This window comes from Ostrea edulis, chromosome 1, assembly GCF_947568905.1.
Source record: "Ostrea edulis chromosome 1, xbOstEdul1.1, whole genome shotgun sequence".
In the NCBI taxonomy this organism is placed as follows: domain Eukaryota; kingdom Metazoa; phylum Mollusca; class Bivalvia; order Ostreida; family Ostreidae; genus Ostrea; species Ostrea edulis.
The window spans coordinates 27,308,947-27,333,772 of record NC_079164.1 but is presented as its reverse complement, the minus strand read 5'-3'; the positions used below and the strand labels follow the sequence as shown (position 1 = coordinate 27,333,772).

The 24,826-nt window shown below is 34.8% G+C and overlaps 2 protein-coding genes across 3 annotated transcripts; both read right to left on the bottom strand.

Annotated features, from left to right (window-relative positions):
• Positions 1-1,342: 1,342 nt before the first annotated feature.
• Positions 1,343-10,826, bottom strand: LOC125663859 (uncharacterized). The gene is made up of 7 exons (XM_048896273.2): positions 10,608-10,826; positions 9,516-9,902; positions 9,239-9,421; positions 5,662-5,778; positions 4,345-4,590; positions 2,101-2,209; positions 1,343-1,941 (listed from the first exon to the last, which is right to left on the bottom strand). Exons 1-7 carry the CDS (start codon positions 10,663-10,665, stop codon positions 1,677-1,679), a joined length of 1,365 nt encoding a protein of 454 aa, XP_048752230.2. The 5' UTR covers positions 10,666-10,826; the 3' UTR covers positions 1,343-1,676.
• A 2,427-nt stretch (positions 10,827-13,253) lies between these two features.
• On the bottom strand, positions 13,254-23,130 carry LOC130052443 (uncharacterized). 2 transcript variants are annotated; one of them, XM_056157542.1, is made up of 7 exons: positions 22,932-23,130; positions 17,816-18,193; positions 17,530-17,712; positions 14,912-15,028; positions 14,677-14,742; positions 14,323-14,413; positions 13,254-14,179 (listed from the first exon to the last, which is right to left on the bottom strand). In XM_056157542.1, the coding sequence occupies exons 1-7, from the start codon at positions 22,945-22,947 to the stop codon at positions 13,900-13,902; spliced, it is 1,131 nt and encodes a 376-aa protein (XP_056013517.1). In that variant the 5' UTR covers positions 22,948-23,130; the 3' UTR covers positions 13,254-13,899. The 2 variants fall into 2 exon arrangements, with proteins under 2 accessions (XP_056013517.1, XP_056013507.1); XM_056157532.1 differs by lacking the exon at positions 22,932-23,130 and adding an exon at positions 18,855-18,929.
• Between the last annotated feature and the right edge of the window lie 1,696 nt (positions 23,131-24,826).

Sequence of the window (24,826 nt, the reverse complement as noted above, 5' to 3'; positions counted from 1 at the left end):
AAAAGCTTGTGTCGGGTCATTAATGCTCACAAGTTTGTGTAGCAGACGTGTGTGATACTATACTATTCTGTGAATAGCTGATATGAGTCAAGTGTGGGGTTATCTTGAAAGATGAAACAAGAAAGATGAAACAAGAAAGATGATCAGCAAATATACTCTACTTACGGGGCATCTATTTTGCCTTAAAATCATATTATTTGATAAAGTCACCATAACTAATGAATAGGAAGCTTCACGAGTATGGCCTGTTTACAAGATCCTTGTTTATCGACAGCGTAAACCACAGAAATGTTGTCAGTTATGAATTATATTGGTTAGATACATGTAATATGGAGATCCATAGTTGCATGACATAATGACCATTGATAGACCACGACATTTTAAAAGCAAAACCTGTGTTTCGTAAGAAGGGAGAAAAACGTAATGCAAAACAAATGAAGGACAAATGAACAGTTGATAATCACGACTGAGAGATAAAGTTCATTTCCAGTTGCAAATGAGCCGTCTATTCACTCCGAGCGAATAAAGAAGAATGCCAAAAGCACCATAACGGGACGTTGTGATTGTTAAATAAAAGGCAGTAATCCAACATTACATCCTCAAGGGCTATATAATCGAAAATTTTCACCCAAGACTGCTAATGACAAGAGAACTTATATACATATGCAACATCCGAAAGAGAGGGCCTGAAAACAGATTTTTTTTCCGCATTGAGAATGGAGACAAATATAGATACAGACACAATTAACACATTTTACAAAAGATATTGAATTTCCACATATAACTTTCCGGCAAGTTTGCCGCAAACTAAGTGTCGAAGAATAAATTTGGATACAAAAAATATACTTTTAGTAAATGTGCCGTAAATAGTTGCGGGAAAATGTGCTGCTAAGTGTCACAGAACTTACATTTAGGCAACCAGTTAAATGTACAGTTATGAATAAATGTTTAAATTGTAATTTAGCGCTTGCTATCACAATTGCATTTTTCATAATAAATGTTCAGAAATCTTAGAAATTTAATATGATATCAGCTAGGAATGCACTATAGTTTTATTCATATAACGATACAATTATGTACATAACTTCCAATGAATACACGACTTGAATAATGCAGATGTGGGAGTAATCATTCGGCCTGGAGCACTGATAACAAAATTTTAATTCAACTAAGTGTTAGAGTTTGATGAGTGCGAACAAGAAAAATCTGCTACATTCCTTTGCTAGCATTTCAATGAGGCTGCCGCCGAATTCATCGATGTTGCGGCTGATATTTAATTCCAGTCAGTAATCATCAGCACGCAATTACTACAGAGAGATCGTAGAACTAGAATGACACCATAGAATTGTAAGTAGATTTATTGTTAGTCACGGGAGATCTCTACAAAAATAAAACAATATACAATACTGTGCAATTAATTCGGCATTAATATCATGTTTCATGTTCAACATCAAATCTTATATATAAAATCACGTCTCCTGTACGAAAGTATGTCTCCTGTACTAAACCATGTCTCATTTACAAAATCACACTTTATTTACAAAATCACAATTTCTTTACAAAATCACAATTCATTTACAAAATCACAATTCATTTACAAAATTACAATTTATTTACAGAATCAAAATTCATTTACAAAATCACATTTCGTTGATGAAATCACCTCATGAACAAAATCACGTTTCCTGTAAAATATCAATGTATTCATGTGTATGACTGAGTTCACTATACACTGTGACGTTATTGACGTTAACATTCTGTAAAGGTTCATATTGCTGTACAGAAGTTTGAAGGTCGTTGGTTTCTGGTTGATCACACAAACATCCTGCTCTGTGGATCTCTAACTGTGAGTTGCTGGATTCTCGTTGAGGAGTGAGCTTGAGCAAAAATCTGTCACCCACATTGCTTACATGGATCACCGCTGTGTTTAAATCCAGTCGTCTGAAATTTTATATTTTCATCATTATCAGCTGTACATTTTGGAACATGAGTAAAGCTAATTACACGAGTACAAAACGGAAATATTAGTGGACGTTTAAAAACATATTTGTTGAATCATTTACTGGTAATTTGCATATGAATTATTGATCTTAAGAATACCTCTGTTTGATGATCAGAAAAAATACAAGAAGAATCAATACAGCAATGAGGAACGTGATAATCCAAGTCAAAGGACCTCCATATCTTTCGAACGAAGAAAGTGATGGATCTAGATAAAATAAAAAAAGAAAAAATTAAGGATTATCCCCTTCATGCATAGCTCTTATCCTTGGACGAATTTGGCTCCACTTTTTTTTTGGCACGCTGTTTTTGGCTATATTTAGCTCTAAAACTTCATAGTTATTTCGGATTTCAAACATTTCGGTTGAGCATCACTGAAGAGACATTATTTGTCGAAATGCGCATCTGGTGCATCAAAATTGGTACCGTATAAGTTTTACATGTCAATAATCTATGCTTATGTAAGGTGAAGAAAACGAACAGTGATCAATCTCATGACTCCTATAAGGAATACAAAATATAGTTGGTTAAACATGGACCCCTGTACACATCAGAGGTGCGATCAGTTGCCTAGGAGGAGTAAGCAGTCCCTGTCCACCGGTCACACCCGCCACGAGTCCTATATCTTAATCAGGTAAACGGAGTTATCCGTCGTCAAAATCAGTGTGCAGAGAACGGCCTAATAATTGGTATGAAACACGTCAGACAGCATTTGACCCAATGATAGATTGTATTGGCAAACTAGAGGGTTATAACGACCATAAGATTTGTGAAATGCTGACTTTTAACGAGATTGGTGAAACCCGTGTTTGTCAGCAGCTTGCCTCAATTTCAAAACTGATCAGACGCAGAACAAGCTCTTGCGTATCGAATCAGTTGAGAGGTATAAACACCATATGCAGGTGATAATGGAATATTCCTACATAGATATGGGGGAATTCACGATGGATTACCTGAAAGCATTCCGTTTGTCATAAAGTTGGGTTGTTATTTTGCTGTTGATATTTTTGTGAGGAGCAAATATAGGAACTTACTGGAGCCAGCAATGTATATTTGTTTGTAATGGTTTTATGTAGTTTAGGAATCCAGTATAGGTACGGTAACTCATATTCTTTCGACCCATTGACTTGGATATTAAATGTGTCTAAACCTGAAGCATGGTTTTGAAGAATTTCATCTTTTGAAAGGACAATAGGAGTATAAGTATTTCATTGCTTCCAATATACAAAGCACAAACGTTCTTTGTCAGTAATCTGCCTCGATTTTAAAATAAATTGGCCATACAAGGAACAAGCTTTTTGCCTATTGAATCAGTTGAAAGTTATACACACCATATGCAGGTGATAATGGAATATTGCTACATAAATATAGGAAATTGACGATGGATTACCTGAAAGCATTCCGTTTGTCATAAAGTTGGGTTGTTAGTTTGCCGTTAATATTCATATCAAAGAAATATCTAGTGCGAAGAAGATATGGAAGACTGTGGTGCCTTTTATCTGGAGTTTACAGGGATATATTGAATCGACATATGAATGAAAACGATTATTATATGAAACGTCATCGATATATCTAAATATCAAGTTGAAAGCCACAGCAAGAAATTTTTTTCTTCTGATGTAGAAGTTTGTTTTAATCAACTCTGCTTCATAAAAATATAAAACAGGTCAGCTAACAGATGACAACAGTTCGTGCCCATGGTAATTCCAACAGATTGTTGGAAGACCTGATCATGAAAGACCACGAGAATATTGTCAATGAAAAACTCCAGCATATTTTTGTTCAACTTCAGAGTACTTGTGCGTGGAATCAGAATGGTGTTTAACAAAGCAATTGTTTGGATGACTGTTCACTGGATATAATAGTTCCTTTTTAATTTTTGTCGAAGAAGCAACTGTCTACGATATGAAAAGGTGAAGTCGTTAGTTTATCGTGAGGAATGGTCGTGTAAAGTATTGTAAAGCCATATGTTTTGATGTTGATTTGAAAAAAAGTTTTGCTATTTCAAATTTACTAATAGTTCTGTAGAATCTTTTATACTCCCCATTTGATATACACTGTTTCTTGCATATGTTGTGGCACAGTTTGTTTGAAGTTTCTCCACACACAGTAGGATAGATTTACGTACTTTTGTTCTAATACGGGATGTTAATATTCCTCTTATGCTTTTATTCCATTTGGACAAGGTCTTAAGTTCGTCTTTTTCATATTCTCTTTTTAAAAGATATATGGATTTTCTATAGAATGTAAGTTTCGGATAAAATGCCATTGATATAATTGAATGCAGACTTATCATGACCATTATGTCTCTATATGGAAGGCTTTCCTGCAAACTATACTTACTGTTACCCAAGTTGTCACCATTCCTCTGTTTGTTCGCTGTGATGCTGCTCTTAGTGGGACTAACATCCTCCAAATAGGACGGTTCTGATATAGTAGTTCTATCAAGATCTGGTTCAGACGGTGATGAAGAAGCTGTGGCTTCCAATGCCTCAACCCTTAAAAGACTCTCTGAATCATTTATTGACTGACTGTGTTCGTTGGTATTGGCAGTTAATTCTTCCTTCATACAATAAAATGTTACATTTCCTGCAAACAAAACAAGACAATAACAAAAAGCAATTGTAAACCCTTAAATATCAGTCATTACCCTGCTTCTATGATAAATTTAATGCTATGATTTGATCCAATACTCTGTTTTCATATAATATATATGCATATAGATGAATTTATGGCGTAAATGTAGAGGACGTCTTGGAGCCGCTTTCTTAGTGGATATTTAAAGATAAACATCAAGTGAAAGATAGGGATAATTTCTGGATACACTTTAAACATTTTGAAATCATTGATATTATCAGTGATTCGGAATAACAAGCCAATCTTAGCAATACGTCATTAAATAGTTTATTAGATTTGAAAGCCATCTCTTAAAAATTTACTTAAATGACATTAATCAGTTGCATGAGTCACCAAATAAGAGTACAATTATCATAAATTCAAAACAATTTTCTAAAGAATGAAAATATGAAGATAACGAATAGTGATTAATCTCACACATCCTATAATAAATAATCCACAGTAGTTCGAATTACTATCCACTTTTTAAAACCCTAATTACTATAATTTGATATATTTTCATCCTCTTTATTTCACAATCTCGTTGTTTTGTAATTTTGCTCTTTACCTTTTCCTACTTTCTATATTTTTGATATATATATATATATATATATATATATATATATATATATATATATATATCTTCATTCCAACCCGATGCTGGTATGAACTCTCTAGACCGACGTCTTTACTCTTATCAGATCGCTGATGCGATATTCACATCCTAGTACACGGATTGTTTAGTTCTTAATTTAGTGTAGTAGTGTCTTTTTTATTAGAAATGTAAATAATTTACACTTGCCCTTTTTCGTATTGTGTTTTATGATATTAATTGATGCAAAAATGATGCGGTTTTCTCTCTCTCTAATTGAAACCATTTTTGAAAAAATAGCAGAGTGCTAACTCGCTACTATAATCAGATGAGTACTAACTCGCTACTATAATCAGTAGAATTCTCACGCGCTACTATAACCAATAGAGTACTCACCCGCTACTATAACCAGTAGAGTACTCACCCGCTACTATAACCAGTAGAGTACTCACCCGCTACTTTAATCAGTACTCGACTCTCTGTAGAATGTGTCTTTATTTTCACGAGCAGTTTTTCTTTTGAAGGGGGAACTTTGACTCCATATAAATCAACATTGTAGTTTTGGTGTTCTAGAGTATCAAAAATAAGTATATCTATTTACATTCATGAATTAAATGTGACAAAATTATTTCTCTCAGTAAATAACAAATTCTATCCTGATAAATAGTTATTGAATGTAAACCTATAGTAATTCATATCAGATTGAGAAATTTCTGTATTGTGTTCCATCATATTTCTTTTTCAAGTTTACACCCTGTATTTCGAACAAATAGACCTCTACTATCGCATCAAACTTTACGCTGCCTAGATATAGACCACCAGACACAAAATCCTCCCACATGCTCTTGTTATTCTTTTTCCTTTACCTATAGTCGAGATGGACATGTCGTTACTGATGAAATAAGTAATTTGTATGTTGTAGCAATTTTAATGGATGAAAGGTGAAGATAACAAACATTGATCAATCTCATAACTCTTATAAGCAATGCAAAATATATAGTTAGGCAAACACGGATCCCCGAACAAACCAGAGGTGAGATCAGGTGCCTATGAAGGAGTAAGGATCCCCTGCCCACCGGTGACACCTGCCGTGAGCCCTATATCTTGATCAGGTAAACAAAGTTCAAAATCAGGGTGCCAAGAAAGGCCTTACAATCAGTATGAAACACGACAGACAGCATTTGACCCAATGGTAGGTTGTATTGGCGAACAAGATCGTTATAACAACCATAGAATTTGCGAAATGCTGATTTTAAACAAAATTGTTGGAACCCCTGCATCATCAACTAATTTGTCACTAGTCTGTTTTGATTTAAAAACTGACAATACGCAGAACAAGCTATTGCGTATCGAACCAGAAACTTCATATGCAGGTTATAATGTAATATTGTTAAATAAAGATGGGAAGTTGATGATGGAGAAGTTGAAATCATCCCGTTTATCATAAAGTTAAGTTGTTAGTTTGCCGTCAATATCTACTTTTAATAAAATATCTAAGTATGAAGCATTAGTGGACGACTCTGTGGTGTCTTTTATTTCGAGTTCACTGGGGAATATTGAATCGATATATGAATGAAAATCATTATTGTTAATAGATAATACATCGTCGATATCTCTAAATGTCGAATTGAAGGCCACAGCAAGATATATTTTCTTCTCACGTAGAAGTTTTTGAATAAATTGTGCTACATAGGAATATAAAAACAGTTCAACTAACAAATGAGCACAATTCGTGCCCATGGAAATTCCAACAGACGGTTGGAAGACCTGATCACAAAAGACCACGAGGATATTGTCAATGAGCAACTCTAGCATATTTTTCATTTCAAATTCAGAGTACTTGTGCGTGGAATCAGAGTGGCGTTTAATAAGGTAATTTTTTGGATGACTGATCACAAGATAAGAATATTTGTGTTTTTCCTTTTTGTTAAAGAAACAACTATCTATGATGTCAAAAAGTGTAGTCTTTAATTTATTTTGAGGAATGGTCGTGTAAAGTGTTGAAAAGTCATACGTTTGGATGTTGTTGATTCGAGAAAAGGTTTGCGACCTAAGGCATTACCACAGGATAGTTTAAACTGTAAAGCTGCATTACATTGTTTAGTGGAAAATGTAATTCAATTGGTAAAGGATTGCCTCAGAAATAGAAGAAAGTCTGTCAAAGTACAATGTTCAAGGTGTATTAAGTAATTTGGTCAATATTTTGGATTCCTTATTTTTTGTGCGAATACTTGATAGGGTGAAATAACTCGTATGCGTGAACATATATTAGCGTGAAGTCGATTATTCAAGATTTCTACTATGTATTTTAAAGCGAATAATTTATTTTACGAGTGATGCATCTAGGGAAATTACGCGATAATAAGTTCCTCGTGTATGTTTAGGAATCAACAGTATCAAGAAGGTGTAACCCAAAGTTTCATTTTGGGACCCTAGCAAGCTAATAGGTTTTGAATGTCATTTCTCAGTCTTAAGTTATACACTTTGCTGATGATAATACTTCATCTCATATTCATGAAATCTTTGATATTCTCATTAACAGTTATAGCAAGAAAGTTTGATTCTTATCAATTGGGTTTGCGGAAATTAAAAACTGTATGCAGGCAAAGGCAAGAAAGATTCAAATATTAACCATGGGAGAGAAAACATTCGATCAGAAACCTACGGTAGCCGATATGTACCAGGGTATAGAATTAATATTCATTTAACTAGCAGCCGCCATTTAATTTATTTGACGGCCGCCATATAAATTGATTGAATCAAATAAATTAATTGGCGGTGGCCACCACTTAATTTAACTGGTGATCGCCACTCAATTTAATTGGCGGCCTTATTTTTTGTGCGAATACTTGATAGGGTGAAATAACTCGTATGCGTGAACATATATTCGCGTGAAGTCGATTATTCAAGATTGTTCAGTGATATGGCGGCCGCCTATTATTCAACTGCTCCTCCTCCAAAATGAAAGGTGTCCAACCCCTGTAATCTCCCTCTACAATAATCAAAAGCTGGTGCTGTTAATTTAAAAAGTTATATAAATGTTTATGATACCAAATGTCGACAAACTCGCGCTAGAGAAAATCTTCACATGCACTTGAGATACCAACACATCACGCACATAGAAGCAGGGGGCTGTCTCTCCACTTTTTTGTCTAACTTTCCTTATTTCTATATGTAAACTAAGTTATTTTCACATGCAAAATAAGATATATTGGCGAATTGGCCCCACCCCACTCTTTTAGTGGTGTTAGTAATATACATGTAACGAATGTATGAATGGTAAGTAAATTGGAAAGGGAGATTACAGTGGTTCCATCCGTTCCACTTTGGGAGAGAGAGAAGGAGGGCAGTTTGATCATGTTAGACAGCATTTTACTTAATAACAGGTTGTATTGGTAAATTAAATCTTTATAACAACCATGAAATATGCGAAATATTGACTGTTGAAACCCCAGTAACATCAACTTATTTGTTAAACTCGATTTAAAAGTTGACTATACGCAGAACAAGCTCTTGCTTTGATTTGTTTAAAGTGAAAGACCGGAAATCTCTTAATTAAGAATAGTTTGAAATAAGTGATTCCAGGTCCTTCCTTTGAACTATATCTCCATCACCGGTAATGACATGTCTAACTGGACTATAGTTGAAAAATTGATTGATTGTATTTGGTTAACGCCCTCTGGAGAATATGTCCCTCATATAGAGACTTCATCATTGCCGGTGAAGGGCTGCAAAATTTAGGCCTACAATCAGCGCTTCTGACCATTGGTTAGGGAGGGATCTTTATCGTGCCACACTTGTTGTGATACGGGACCTCGATTTTCACGGTCTCATCCGAAGGACCGTCTTATTTAGTCGCTTCTTACGACAAGCATGGGGTACCGAGGACCTATTCTAACCCGGATCCCCACGGGATTATAGTTGAAAGAACAAAAGAGGTATTTTATTTGTTTTTACAAGTATGTATTGAAATAAGTGCTTTTTTCTATCTGTGGTTTGATTATTTACATTGAATTGATAACATCTCACCGTAATGAAGGATTCCATTGTCAGACATCATAAGTTCCACCATAACAGTCTGTAAAATTTCGACTCGTGACACGTCACCACTTATGTGACAAGAACAAGTACCCTTGTTACCAGTCGACTGTAGATAAATTTGGGGACTTCTGGTATCTTTTCTGTACACATATGTATCAACGACTTGATAATCTACAAACATGGAGAAAAGTAGATAAATGGATACCAAAGATCTTCAAAGAATTTTTAGGACATCAAATTTCTCACTTGACATTCATTACACTACCTTGGATACACTCATAGACAATGCTCTGTCGAAATGACGCATTCTGAAGCCCTGGTCGTTTGGAGTCTTTGCAGGATTTTCGAAGACTTGTCTCAATTGTTTGAAAATATTCGTTTGACAGATTACACCGGTTTTTGCCATTGCACATCTTGACAGCAGATGCAAAAGCACTATTGTTTCTTTCTGTCCGATGGTTGACTGGGAACTGGATACCACAATACACAGCGTTCGTGGTGTTACACCCGAGGACAATGTCGATAGGTGATAATCTTTGAAAACCATCCTCGATGACGTGATGTTTGATATAAATTGTGTGATTTATGGGGCATTGGCAATCGTAGTTCTTCCAGTCTTTTGTTTTCTTGCATGAAGAATTGATCAACGAACCTTTCAGTTCAAAACAGAAACATTCATAGACTAATATCAAGGAAAATCCATTATGAAACAAATAACTATTAAGCACAGACAATATTTGAACAGAAAATCATTATCACCTTCGAATAGATATAATTATGTTATTCTGTTTTATTAGTGACATGTCTTTATCTGCTTGGAATTCCAAGAAACAAGTGAAAATCATAACCTTAACAATGATTTTGGTCTGTAATTATTCAAGAGCTGAAATCAAAGAAAATCAAATAAAGATTTAGAATTAAAGTTCGCGAATCGTCGGTCTTATAATCAAGTTGGACTGTTTTGTTTCCTAATTTTGAAAATTTATATATTAACTACTGAGTTCCACTGAAGTTACCCAAAGAAATCTGACTTCCAATCGTGTTTTGTAAGTATTTTCATTGTAATCAAACTCCATTTTCATTTTCAGCTAAATGTTTTTGCAAGAAATATTCGATTTAAAAGCCATTAAGTTATACAATAAAATGAATTGAACATGTTTGAATCACGGTATGAGAAATAGACAAATCACTTGCATGACGGTAGAGTCTACATAAGAATAAATTTTATCACAAGATAGTCAAAATAATGTCATATCTTTGGTTAGATACAGGAAGTGTCATTGTGCTAACATATTACTGTTGAAAGCCATTCTCTCATATAGCATTCATCATTATCAAAACACTTGTAAAGAGTTACCTTTAACGTTCTGGATGAGAAAAACTACTACTAAATTTACCACAAAATACATCCTCATCAATGACTGAAAATATTAATGATTAAAAATGCGGAATAACAAGTAAACAATTCCGATTCTTTTTACTTATTTATCCGGTCCCAGTAACATGAATCCTAGATATGCCCTCATAAATAAATGTGCATCGGCACGAGGACGTGAAAATGTATTTATAAACAAGTGTAGAAAACGAATAGTGATCAATTTCATAAATTCTATATTTCATAAAAAAATCATACTTCCACTTGAAGTCATCCATATAAACGCACATCACTTCCTATTTCTACACAGGAAATTCACAACTATTCTAAATCTAAGCTGGAATACCACGAAGAAATAGTCCGTATCTGAATTATTATAATATTATAGCAGTCGCAGCCTCATGGTTTAAAGACAAAATTAAAATCACCGTAGTAACCCAATACATGATATGACGTCACAATGAAACAGTGTTTCATGACGCAAGTCCATCGCTATATCGCTGGGAAAATGTCACATTTTGCTGTCATCACATGCTATAAATCTGTTTGTAAAATCGTTATTTTATGTTTATTTTGTATTCAAGTCTTTACATTTTAATCTATCATGTATTTTCATAATTGAACGGGTTCGTAACCCAAAAACTGTAAACTTTGTAATAGTGGGTGCACCAGGTGGCTAGATCTGATATACCCTATGAAATGCCCTAAAAGCCTTAAATAAATTCGACTTTGCAACTAAACTATCAATTGCTTTTTCTCGTGGGGGATCCTGGTTAGGATAGCTTGTCAAAAGAGGCGTCTAAATGAGGACTGTCCTTCGGATGAGACCTCAAAAACCGACGCACTCAGTCTGAGCACGTTTAGCACGATAAAGATCCCTACCTGCTCAAAGGCTCAAACGCCATAAGCGCCGAGCATTGGCCTTGATTTTACCGTCCTTCCCCAGGGATTGTGACGTCTCCATATTAGCGAAAACTTCTCGAGCATGACGGTTAGCACTATACAATTATCCAACCAATATGAATTGCTTTTATGCTATTGATTACCTATAGATAGTCTACTTTATCTGGGATTCTGGAGAGGTCGGACAATGGGATTTGTCTGCTTTTTTATTTCTGGATGAAATCAGGACCATTTCATACACGATAGTAGAATTTAGAAAATGTGCTGTATTTGCCAGGTCCTTAAAACTAAACTGCTTTAAATAGTATATTACTATTTTGAGAACCAGTGTCATAGGGAGAAAGAGGGATATAACAAGGTCGCCTATTGAAACTCTAACACAACACACTACTTTGCTGGCGATGGTTATCTTCCCATCCACTGCATTCCAGCCTAAGCTTAAGTATAACCATTAGGGATGTTTTCTCACTTATTGCAATGCTGGTAAGATTAAGAAATAGGTCATATAACGTATTTTTACGTATTCTAATGCTTTGAGAACCTGTATCAATGACAAGACCATCACATATGAATTAAATATAGGAAACGTAACTTTAGTTTCATAAAAAGGTATGTCAAAATCTACACACAATATCTAAAAAAAAATATCATCAACCCTAGAAAAAATCATCCTGGGAGTGGTGGATAGTTAATACCCCCATCTCAAACCTAAACAACCACTCTATGAATGTCGAAACAATTCTCAGAGATGCTGCAATATATTGGTTCTGTATAATTTTTGCAACGTAAACCAAGTCATCATTGATCCCTAGTTTCAAAAAGGTGTTTACAAATGTGTTTAGGGTCAAAGAATTGATGTTTTGAGACATAGAAACATAGAGGTTATAATTGATATTCTAAGATTTGTTCTACTCGTTCTGTGGACAACGAAATATCTGGTATTGCTGAGTCTAATGTTGTGTACACGTATAATACTATTTGCACTCAATTGACTTGGATGGTTCTAGAAAGTTATGTTTACTTGTCATTGACATCTGTGACCGAGATTGTTCTGGATATGTTATTTTTAGTAGAAAGATTACGTATTGGTTGCATCATTGTCTTTCAAGATCGTACTGAAAATCCATTCCCATTATAAATATACTGAAATTCTTATGATAAAAAGGCTCTGGTTAGACACCTTTATATGCTGTTGGATTTAATTTCACTGGGAATTACGATTTGGGATTAATATTTTTGTGTGTGTAGGTTATGTTTGGATTTATCATTCAACTACCGTAGTTAGTATTTTGCTATTCTTACAATTATAATTATCTTTCAATTATTAATTGTAAAGAAATCTTATTAATTGTTTAGTTCCCTTTCGTTAGTAAATTCTGCTGCGCTATACCAATGGTGTGTTCTGACCCATAACACTAATTACTAAGAGCCGGTAATGTTTGTCTGTCTTGTAGATTTCCTTTTACGTGTATTCTTGCGTAGTGGCATAATGAAGTTTGCAATACTCACCACAATCTTTGTTTTCTAAGGAGATATGACCTTTTACTGTATGACAATTTATACATATACTTATCAAAATGCAGATTTTGATGCAATGTGCCGTTTGTTTGTGTCAAACAAATACATATATGTCAGAGTTGTTTACTAAGGTAGCACATAGTGTTTCACTATGTGCCAGCAATACACAACAACTCTTCCTTTAATATTTAGAATCGAACAAGTATATCAGAATGTAATCGCAATTTATTGAGAACAAATAAAAAAAATATTTTTCATATTCAAAAAAAGTTTGCGGAAAAAGAAAGTGTGACAGGCGGACGGACCAGGGTAACTTCAATATACCCAGCTTTTATTGAGATAGTACAAGTATAAAACTAGTCCAAAGTCAAATCCGGGTATTTTTCGCATATGCTCATCATAGAACATATGCCAGCAGAGCAACTGGAAGTTCATAACGTCATGCACACTTAAAAACGTTCTTCATTTCGAAAATACATGTTATGATGCAAATCAGAAATCTTTTTTAAGAACACTCTTATTACAGTTTGCTAAACACGGCGTCTGTTTCGAGAGGTGCAGCAGGATTTTTGTTTCAAGGACACGTTCTTGGATTTTGACCAAATGAATTTCTATCTAACGTTAACTACTACCGTAGATTATCAAGGGATAAAATTTCAGGTAGAATTTGGGTTTCTCATATTTTTGGCAAGGAATAAAATTTTTATATGTACTATAAATAAAATCGAATATCATCGGATACATCGTCTGTACTTATATTACGACCTGCTCGCAGGCGGAATATGAATTCATGCGCCGTGAGTCTATCTTTGTAAATCACATCGCTGTCGTTTGTCAAATCCAGTGTTCTTTACTAGTTTCTTGATAACATATCTATGTAAGTTTCTGATTCTGCATCTGAGAGGTCCTGTTCACTGTTCATTGTGTTATTTACTGTGCTGACATGTTTGGAGGGTATGTACAGAGGATAAGAGATTTCTCTTGTGCTGCGCGACTGAGGCGGTTCACACAAACACTCCGCTTTATGCAGCTCTATCTTGATACCATTGCCCTTTCTTTTGGTCTCCAGTCGGAATACGAGTTTACCACCAGTATCAGCCATGTCGATTACTGCCGACCTCGAGTGCTGCATTCTGAAATATATATATATATATATATATATATATATATATATATATATATATATATAAGCCTAATTTAAAAAGAATCTGAATATCAACCGTCTGATATTTTATTTGATGTATTAAAAGTTAATAGGTATTTTTCCTTTATGTACCTTTGTTGACAGATTGAAAATGATACGAGGAGAATAAGCATCACGGTGAATATGGTGGGAATCCATATCATGGCACTGGTGTGGGTCTCCTCTGAAAGAAACGAACCGCATGACATATAATCAAGCTGTTTAAAGATGATTGATTACCCAACTCTCTATTTTGTATTGCTTGTGGAAGTTATGAGATTGATCACCGTTCGTTATCTTCGCCTTTTATCTGCTTTATACTAAGGCGTTAGAATATTTAACTGCAATGGCATTTATGCCTCATACTGTTAGCCCATCGAAGAACTGACAGATACAAGGGAACAAAACAAAAATGTCATTTATCAAATATTGTAGTAATTCACTTACTTTCCACAATTTTGATGCTACCGTGAGATCCTCCGACTTCAAAGACGATTTTTGACGATTTCCTGACTAGTATGAAAAGATAATGGAAATGGTGGTTATACTTTTCTACATAGAAGGAAGTGATGTTGGGTATAATTCTGATTACAAATATTCAATGAAACAAAAATTTCATGTAAAACAGAGTGAAACTATACCATATATTTCAGAGCTCCATTTCTTTTTAAATGCACCATACCTTCTAATTTCATCATTATATAGGTATTTGTACTTCTTTCCCGCATATCAATTATCAGGTGGTTTGTGAACAGAGGAATGTCTACACCATATAGGCCAGCATTGGACGCTAGGTGTTCTGTAAAATGACTTTAGATTAAATAGCAAAAGTAGCGACAAGTTTTACTGGTATCCTGAGATTTCAAATGACCTATTTCTTAACGTGTCCATCCGTCATCTTGCGTCGTCCGTCATTAACTTTTCAAGGTGCCTTTACTTACTTTTCAAAATTAATTTTGTTGTGGGGCATAAATGTAGGAAGGGGAACAAAGATTGTGAATTTTGTGGTCCCTGACCTTATGGAATCCCAGGGTAGGACTGAAACCTCTACTAGAAAAGTGAAATTCATGGATCAGATGGTAAAAATACATACATGTAACTGCTAAAATATGAGCTATTAGGTCTCTGACAAAATTATGTAATCTGAGACCAGCATTGGATCATACGGTGAAAATATACTGTATATTTAAACTAGGCATTTATTGAGCATGAATGCTTCTATCAATATCCCTGGATCAAGGATTTAAGCTTCAAGATGGAGCTACATGTATATGCCATATGTATCATATGTTGAAAATGCATATGCTGGCATGAAGCGTTGGAGTTCATATCCTGAAGTATTTTTCAAAATTGAAATTCATTTTACTATTTATTTTTTAACTTCATCTGAATTCTCAGCCGTTAAAATAGACGTGCTATATAGTCCGCATTCATGAGGAAATGGCTATCATTTCAGTCGGTAAAATTTCAAAAGGTAAAAACATTGTATATCTCAATATTTAGACAATAAAATGTTTTCTTTGTTGTTTCATCGGGTAATGAAAGTAGCAAGCATTGCAGGGAAAGAAATCATGAATTTTTTCTGCAATGATTGCTACCTTCATATCTATAGTTTTATGTATTTTCGAAGCATACAAAAAGACTAGAAATACGTATTAAAATAATCTATGATTGACTCATTCGTTACGTTAAACGAAACAACCAATTCACCGTTTGATCTTGATGATGTTCCATATTTGGTAATGATAACGCAGACAGGCGGTACTAAAAACTGGATCGAACTAGTTTTCAAAAAACGTGTATTATTAGCCGCAGATGAAAGCAATGCCAATTCTAAAAGATTGATTGTTTGTGTATTGTTTAACGTACCAATATTTCACTCGGATGGAGACGTTACTATTGCCGATGCAAAGCTGCAAAATTTAGGTCTATGCTCAGCGTTTATGGCTATTGGGCAGGGAGGAATCTTTATCGTGCCACACCTGATATGATACGGGACCTCGGCTTTTGCAATTTCATCCAAAGGACCGCCTCATTTAGTCATCTCTTACGACAAGCAAGGGTTACTGAAGACCCATTTTAGCCCGGATCCCCACGGGATTGATTCCAAAAGAAATATAAGAGAAAATATTCAGTGAATGTAAATATTAAGTAATAAATTATGCCCATGGTATAATGCACACCCGGCTTTATCAAAACTGTGGAATTCATGTCTTATGGGCCAAGGGTTCCAGGAACCTGCTGCATGTATTATATATATAGTTATTCAAATATGTATTGATCTCTAATGCTGAGGAAACCACATTGTGAAAATGTATTAAATGGTTATTACTCTGAACATCTAAAATACACACTGGGTGCATAGTTATGATGAACATGAAGCCCAAATTATGAAATTCATAAACCCCGGGTTTATAGTTCTGGTCCAAGGGTGGGGTTCTATAGCTCATAGTAAACATGAAATGTGAAGGTAACGAGTAGAGATCAATCTCATGACTCCTATAAGCAAGACAAGATAGAGAGTTGGGCAAACACGGACCCCTGGACACACTAGAGGTGGGATCAGGTGCATAGGAGGAGTAAGCATCACCTGTCGACCGGTCACACCTGCCGTGAGCCCTATATCTTGATCAGGTAAACGGAGTTATTCGTTGTCAAAATCAGTGTGCCAAGAACGGCCTTCATTGTAAGAATCGGAATGAAACACGTCAGACAGCAGTTAACCCAATAGATTTACTCCTGAATATCTACCTTGTGTATACACGAAGATTGCTAACCGGAAAATGTGTATTAACCTTGAACCAAGGTCATTTGAATAAGGTCAAGATCACTTGTTTTAACTTGTTTTCTTGATACTATTTGATGATGTACTGACTGTTGATCTATACAAATAAGAGGATCTTGGTTTAAACTATGAAGTAATACACTGCTTATTACATCAGAAATATTAGCAATACTAGGATTGCCTGTGCTTCTTTACTAACATACGGACATTTAGTTCTCAATCATTTGCACCACACAATTGCACACAACACTTGAGGATAAGACACCTCCACCCTCACTTTGATAAACAATGATATGTGCCTGACATGTACATTACATGATACTCAGATGATCGATACAGCCAGTGGGTCTATTGGTACTACTGGATGTGAAGGTCAACAGATCCTAAACGACTATAGATTCTATGGTTGGATGGCCTTCAAATAATTCTGTATCTTTGAAATGAATATATCTTGGTCCCATGTCAATGCATAGATAATGTAAAAGTAAACAAAAATCTTCGCTGACATTTCATACCATAGATAAGAATTCCATTCGATGAAATGCGTAACTCTGTCTGGTAGGTTTGTAAAATTTTAACTTTTGATAAATCGGCGTAAACATGACAAGGTTGGTCACTAAATCCGTCAAAGAGCTGTAGGTAAATATGTTTTGATCTATTGTCCTTTACTCCGGAACAGTTCCTCACTACATGTGCATCTACGAAGAACAAAAAATAAAATATTCACGAATTCGTCTGAAACATTATAAATAAACTAGCCAGATATTGAATAGGTTCAGAAATATGTGTACATGTACACACCTGGTATGCATTCATATTCAATACTCTGACGAAACGAGATGTTAAGACTGTTCTTGCATAAACTTCGAAGATCGGAATCAATTTTTCCAAAATAATCTGCAGGTAATGTACACTCTCTTTTGTTATTACATTTGTTTACTGCAGATGCAAATGGTGATGAATAGTTTCTTATCATTTCTTTGAGTGGTAATGAAAAACTACAAGAATTTGAAATCATTTCCTGACATCCCGATGTATTTTCTGGCGGAGTCCATTGCTGGACGACATCTTTACCGATGTGGTGTGTGATATATATACTGTGGTTCTGGAAACATTGGAGTCTGTAATTGTCCCAGTATTGTGTTTCCATACACGGAGACGAAATCAGCATACATTTCACTGCCAAATGATAAACATGACATCACATTCTTGAAAATAATTAACATTTGTGTAAAAGGAGAAAATAAAAGCATGTTGCATTTTACAGAAGTTCAGAATATTGTTAAATGAAATGCATGTTTCATCATGATTTAATATGAATTGGAACAACATTAACTCAATATTTGGATGCATTCTCTTACCGTTGTGAAATATATTTAAGATATTGTTCAATATATCGTGATATTCAAACAATGGTATTTAAAGAGGACAAAACCAATTATGATTGTAACACGAATCTTCATTGTTTTGATGATTGATTAATATAGAGTTAATCTAATTTCTCTCCTCGGTAACTATTATCGCGCAAATTAAAACCGGAATAGACGTAACGGCCAAAGAAATGAACAATTACTGACAGCTTGAAAGGTGAGGGGAAGTTGGAATATCAATATATGTGTGACAAATGATTTCAGTATAGAATATCAATGTGTAACAACTGATTTCAGTATCGAATGCCTACGTGGAATATAAACACCACAAATTAATGTTATTTATTGGTCTGTTCTTTGATTACAAAACATTCATATTGCGGTTACGAAACAGTTAAGACGTGATTATCTTTAACTGTGTATTTTTCTATATGGTTATGAAGAAAAGAAATCATGAAAATATATATTACCTTTCAAGTCTAGGAAAATGTAAAATAAAATCAATTCAACAACATACACCATATTCACATGCTCATTGCGGAAATATTGAATGTTTCACACGTAAGAACTGTTTTAAGAACCAATAAGAATTGTTTAAGGACCAATAAGAACTGTTTTAAGGACCAATATATATGAAATATAAACACTTCAAGCCAAATAAATTGTATTCCAATGTTCTAGTGATTTAATCCGGGTTTAATGATTTCGTATTCATCACGATATAATGATATTGTGAAAAAAATGTGCAATTTTATGATGCCATAAATCTTCCAATGCATTGAACGTCTAGATTGATATTGATTGCATGCGCGGATCAAGAATTTTTCCCCAGGTTGGAGATTCTACGATATGCAATTACATTGTATTTTCAAGGGTCCAATCTACAGGTGTATATTAGGGTCTAACACAGTATATTAGTGCATAAAAGTAGACAAATATTTGTATATTTGCCAATCTCGAGGGGAGGGTTACCACCACCCCTACCCCCACCCCGCCTGTATCCGCGCCTGTTTTCGATATTCAAGCTTTCTTTTAGTGGTGATGGTTGTGTCGAAATGCGTGACTGGGTGTTAATTGCGCTAACGTAAAACTGGCATGGTACTTCTACATGATTTTGTACCTCAAAATACCTATTCAGTACATTACTTTATGTATGAGAAAGGTTTGTCTTGTAACAAAGAATGGGGAAATACTCAACGAAATGACCCAAAACTGGTGTTAATGCTTTTATTTAAAAAATGGCAATGCCAAAGTCTCCAAGAAATAGAACATTTCTGTAGATGCTTACAAAAAGCAACAATGTTTGAAACACTTCGCAATACACATCAATAGTGCACATGACAGAAATGATTTTATATGAAGCAATAATTGAGTTTATTAGCATTAGTTTGCTACTTAATGTGACTATATCGTACGAAATTAACTTAAAGGAGCATAAAAAGATCCCTTGTCCGATAAACGGGAATATGTAGAGTGAATATGTTAAAAAGACTCCATACTATTAAAAACGATGAATTTTTACATCGCCTTGTATTTGGAGATTCATATGGTCGTTGATGAGAAAAGGCTCACTTCTCTAAGAAAAACGGTGCATTTACAGAATCAACGAATTGATTACTTAGAGAAGATGGCTGAAATGTTGATTCGGAGAGAGAAACATGACAAGTACGCATTAATAAATAACAACAGGAATCGTGTGATCCACAAAAATATTTCAGAAAATCGTGAACAGGGAACAGCTGGGTTCCAGGAAAGCGAGGGGACTCAAAGGTTACAGCGTAACACTAAATCAGACATGGGTAATTAGATGCATAAATACAGAACGGATATTTGTTGAGTTCAATGTCAAATGCAGGAAATTCTATATATATCCGATTTAAACTATTAAAAGAATCTAAAAAAGAAAAATACACACAAAATTGAAATTCTGTATGCCTTTTCCTCTATTTCTTTTGAGAGATAAAGAGAGAGAGAGAGAGAGAGAGAGAGAGAGAGAGAGAGAGAGAGAGAGAGAGGATTGCAACGACACTGTTCAAAGGCCGTAAGGAATGTTGAGCATAGGCCTAAATTTTGCAGCCCTCACCGGCGATGGTGACATATCCATATGATTGAAAGATTCTAGAGCAGGACGTTAAAAATTACAACCACCCATCCAACCTAACCATACCACTAAAGTGCGACCAAAAAAAGGAAAAAGGAAAAATAAAGACAAATATCTACATCGTTAACAATAATGTTGCACAAATAGACAAAATTGATAAATGAACTATTTCTGACTAAAAGTGTGCTAGAATGCTAATTCGTCACCAGCGTATCTGATAAAAATAAATACAATGTACATTTAGAGAGAGAGAGAGAGAGAGAGAGAGAGAGAGAGAGAGAGAGGGAGAGAGAGGGAGAGAGAGAGAGAGAGAGAGAGAGAGAGGGAGAGAGAGAGAGAGAGAGAGAGAGAGAGAGAGGCGAAAGTACTGAATTGTACATAAAATTAGAGAGAAAAATAATAAAACTGTGGTATCGTGATGATGATTGGAAGGTCATTAGAGCAATTATGTTGAAATGTTAGGTGGTAATTCGTACCATTGTGGATTGGGAATGATGAACAGTGCCGACAAAGACAAATGATAGTAAGAATAAAGTGATTCAATAATTTCAAAATACAAAATTACACAACCAATTGACGAGTAAATAGATCTCACACAAAGATAACCACCCCAAAACGACAACAGAAATCGTGTGAACCACAAAAATATTTCAGAAAGTCGATCGTGAACAAGGAACAGTTGGGCTCCAGGAAATCGAACGGACTCAAAGGTTATAGCGTGACACTAAATCAGACATGAAAGTACAATATGTAGATGTATAGGTACAGAACGGATATTCGTTGAGTTCAATGTCAAATACAGGAAATTATATCTATAAGATTTAATTTAAAAACATCCGTGCCCGGTTTAAAGTATTAAAAGTAATTGAAAAAGAAAAATACACAAAAAATTGAAATTCTGTATGCCTTTTCCTCTATTTCTTTTGAGAGAGAGAGAGAGAGAGAGAGAGAGAGAGAGAGAGAGAGAGTTTCTAAAGGATTAAGAAAATTGTTCCTTTGCAACATTTTATTATTCAATTTACATATACTGGGACCAGACTGACTCCAGATGATATTCCTGTTTAACTCCATTACTGTGCTATCTTAAGGAAGTACTCTAAATCGTCATAATGGCCAACTTCCTTTTAAAACGTGGATGAAGATATAAATATTAGCAATATTTGTCTATTCATTTCTAAAATCATCGCCTAGCTGAGTAGCTCAGCACGTTGACTGCTAAACTGTAGATCGTGTTTTCGAGTCCAGCAGGGGTTTTATCTATTATTTTCAGATTGCTTTCTACTTAAACTGCATTTTGTGACCAAATACAGTAAATTGTTGTACATATTCTCCACTTTTCATCCATATCATATTTCTCTGGTGTAGTATACCTCTTTAAATAATATCTATACCTATGGGTATTTCATTTGTTAATATTTTGCCATTTCTCTTCTCCATAATAGTTGTAACACCCCTTACCCATACATTACAAGTTCACTTTCCAAAATTATTTCTGTTGATAAATAATAGAAAATTCCTGCTGACAGATGTGTTACCATTAAGATGTAAAGCATAACTGTCAATTTGGAATTTTGATTTTTCAGTCAACATGTGACAGTGGTGTGATACATTGGACTAGCTATATACTGCTATTTGTTATATCAACTTTATTGAACACCACAGAACCAGGGAAGTATGAAGGGAATGACAGATAGAATAAAATATTTTGAAATTCACTTCCAAATCTCCAGACCCAGACAAATCTCTTATGAAACGATGCTTCAGAGTCAGTATTTTACAACAAGTCGTTTTTAGAACCCAAGATAGCATTAAATGAGCAATGACATTGTCAACAACAAAAAATTGAACATGACCCATACTTGGACGCTGCCAGTTATACTTGCCCGACCATCCCACTGTAGACAATACAAAGTGAGGGAACAAGAATGAAAAGAGGAGAAATTGGGCAGAACTCGCTTATCCTAACGAGTTCATACCCTGCTCTTGCTAGATAATAATTAAACCAGCGAGTTTTTCTTCTAGTACAATGTAGTTAGTATATTCATCAACCAATTGCTATAATCCGATTAGATTGGGAAAAAATACATATAAAATGTGGCTATTATGATAAATTAGTTCACATAATTGCCTCCATATTTATGTTGAAATTAACAAGTTAATAAAATCGACAAGTATTCGTTGTATCCGAATTTCCTCTGAAAGACCACCTACGTGTAGGAACCTGTTTTGTTTCATTGGTTATGCATTTGAACATTCAGATCTGTATAATATCTAACTACCTTTTCTCTCTTTGAATGTAAAATATTGAACATTGAGTAAGTCATTATGCACGTTTTTAAGCCAATCTATACCAACGTTATAACTTCGATAAAAACTTGATCTGTATCTCGCCGGTATAAAATAACTAACATGGTTAAAACAGTCTTTCCATCAATGAATGTCTTACCTTCAGTGCACTTCATTTCCGCAAAATGCCAAGGCAATGCTGTTTCTAATGATGGAATTGTATGTTAAACAATCCGCTCAATCGTTTTCTGAATTTTCAAATGTTCAAAGAGACACCGGAACTACCAAGCACAACGCCACGTAGCATGAATTAAATCAGGGGCATTAACTCTGTATATCGGTAGTGAACCATTATTAAGACCTGACAGTGTTTGTTGGGATGTTGGTCTTGTGTACTCTCTTGTGGATGTAGTTCAATGTGTATTCCTGTGTGGTGGCATCATGGAGTCTGCAATTATTACCGCAATCTTTGTTTTATAATGATATATCCCCGTTTACTTCTCAATATATACTTACCACAATGCAGATCGAGTTTGCCAATATCTCACCAAAGGGCGTATTACGCTATTCTACAACACATCTGTCATCGTCTAAATGGCAAGATTCTTGGCCAAACTTACTTTTACCTATTGCATCATATATTATAATTTTACAAGTTTAAGTTTTAAGCTTTAAATCTTAATGTAGGTTCACAAAAACAACGAATTGTATGATTATTCAAGTACATGTATTATTGAATGAATGAATATTTTTATAAACCTGTTAATTCGCTCAGGTGTCTCATATTTACCATCTTAAGCTTGTGAAAAATTCAGACAAGTGTTTGATTTGCTTAGATATTATCATTACAGTTTGATATGCTAAGTTAGTTTTAGTACAATTTAATATACTTTTTAGACGTTGACAGAGGTATTAGTGGAGCGTAGCGGGAACGATAACTCTGGACAGAGATTGTAAGTTTGCAGCAAATGGGTTGTTTGTTTGTGTAAATCAGATATGTGTGTCAGGACTGTTAACTAAATCAGCTAGCAGCACATAGTGTTCCATTCTGTGACATCTAGCACAGTGTTCCAGCAGCATACCACTTTTTCTCTCATATTTAGAATTGAATAGATACACCAGTCTTTGCCCGACTCTCTATTTTGCATTGCTTATAGATTTTAGGAGATTGGTCACTGTTCGTTATATTCACCTTTCATCAGAATGTAAGCGCGATTTATCGAGAACAAATAAAACAATTATAAAAAGAAAGCAATTTAAGAAATTCTCTTAAAAAGATAGAACTGGAAAATAGATAATTATTGAAATATTGAATGGGATTACGACTAAGATAAAAATTGTGTCTCTCTCTTCTACTCAACTGAGTGGAACAAAATCTTGAGTAAGAATACCAGTTGTTCACCTATGTATATACTTACGTTTTGCTCATTCGGGAATATGAGTGGAGAATTGTAAAAGAATGGCAGTGTTTTAAAATTTTCTTCTTAATCGTAGGATTGTTTGTGTGAAAAGGGCCACAAAACTGGGAGTAGATAATTTTTGAAAGCTTAAATTGTATACATATGGTGTTTATATATTTCAATTGATTCGATACGCAAGAACTTGTTCTGCGTATGGTCAGTTTTCAAATCGATGCAGGCTACTAACAAACAAGTTGATGATGAAGGGTTTTAACAGTCTCATTTACAATCAGCATTTAGACAATTTTATGGTCGTTATAACGATCTAGTTTGACAATGCAAACTATAGCTGGGTCAAATGCTGTAAGGTGAAGATACCGAACAGTGATCAATCTCATAACTCCTATAAGCAATACAAAAATAGACAGTTGGGCAAACATGGACCCCTGGACACACCAGAGGTGGGATAAGCTGTCTGACGTGTTTCATACCGATTGTTAGGCCGTTCATGGCACATTGATTTTGAATATGTAAAACTCCACTTACCCGATCAAGATGTAGAGATCACGGCGGGTGTGACCAGTCGACAGGGGATGCTTACTCCTCCTAGACACCTGATCCCACCTCTGGTATATTCAAGGGTCCGTGTTTGCCC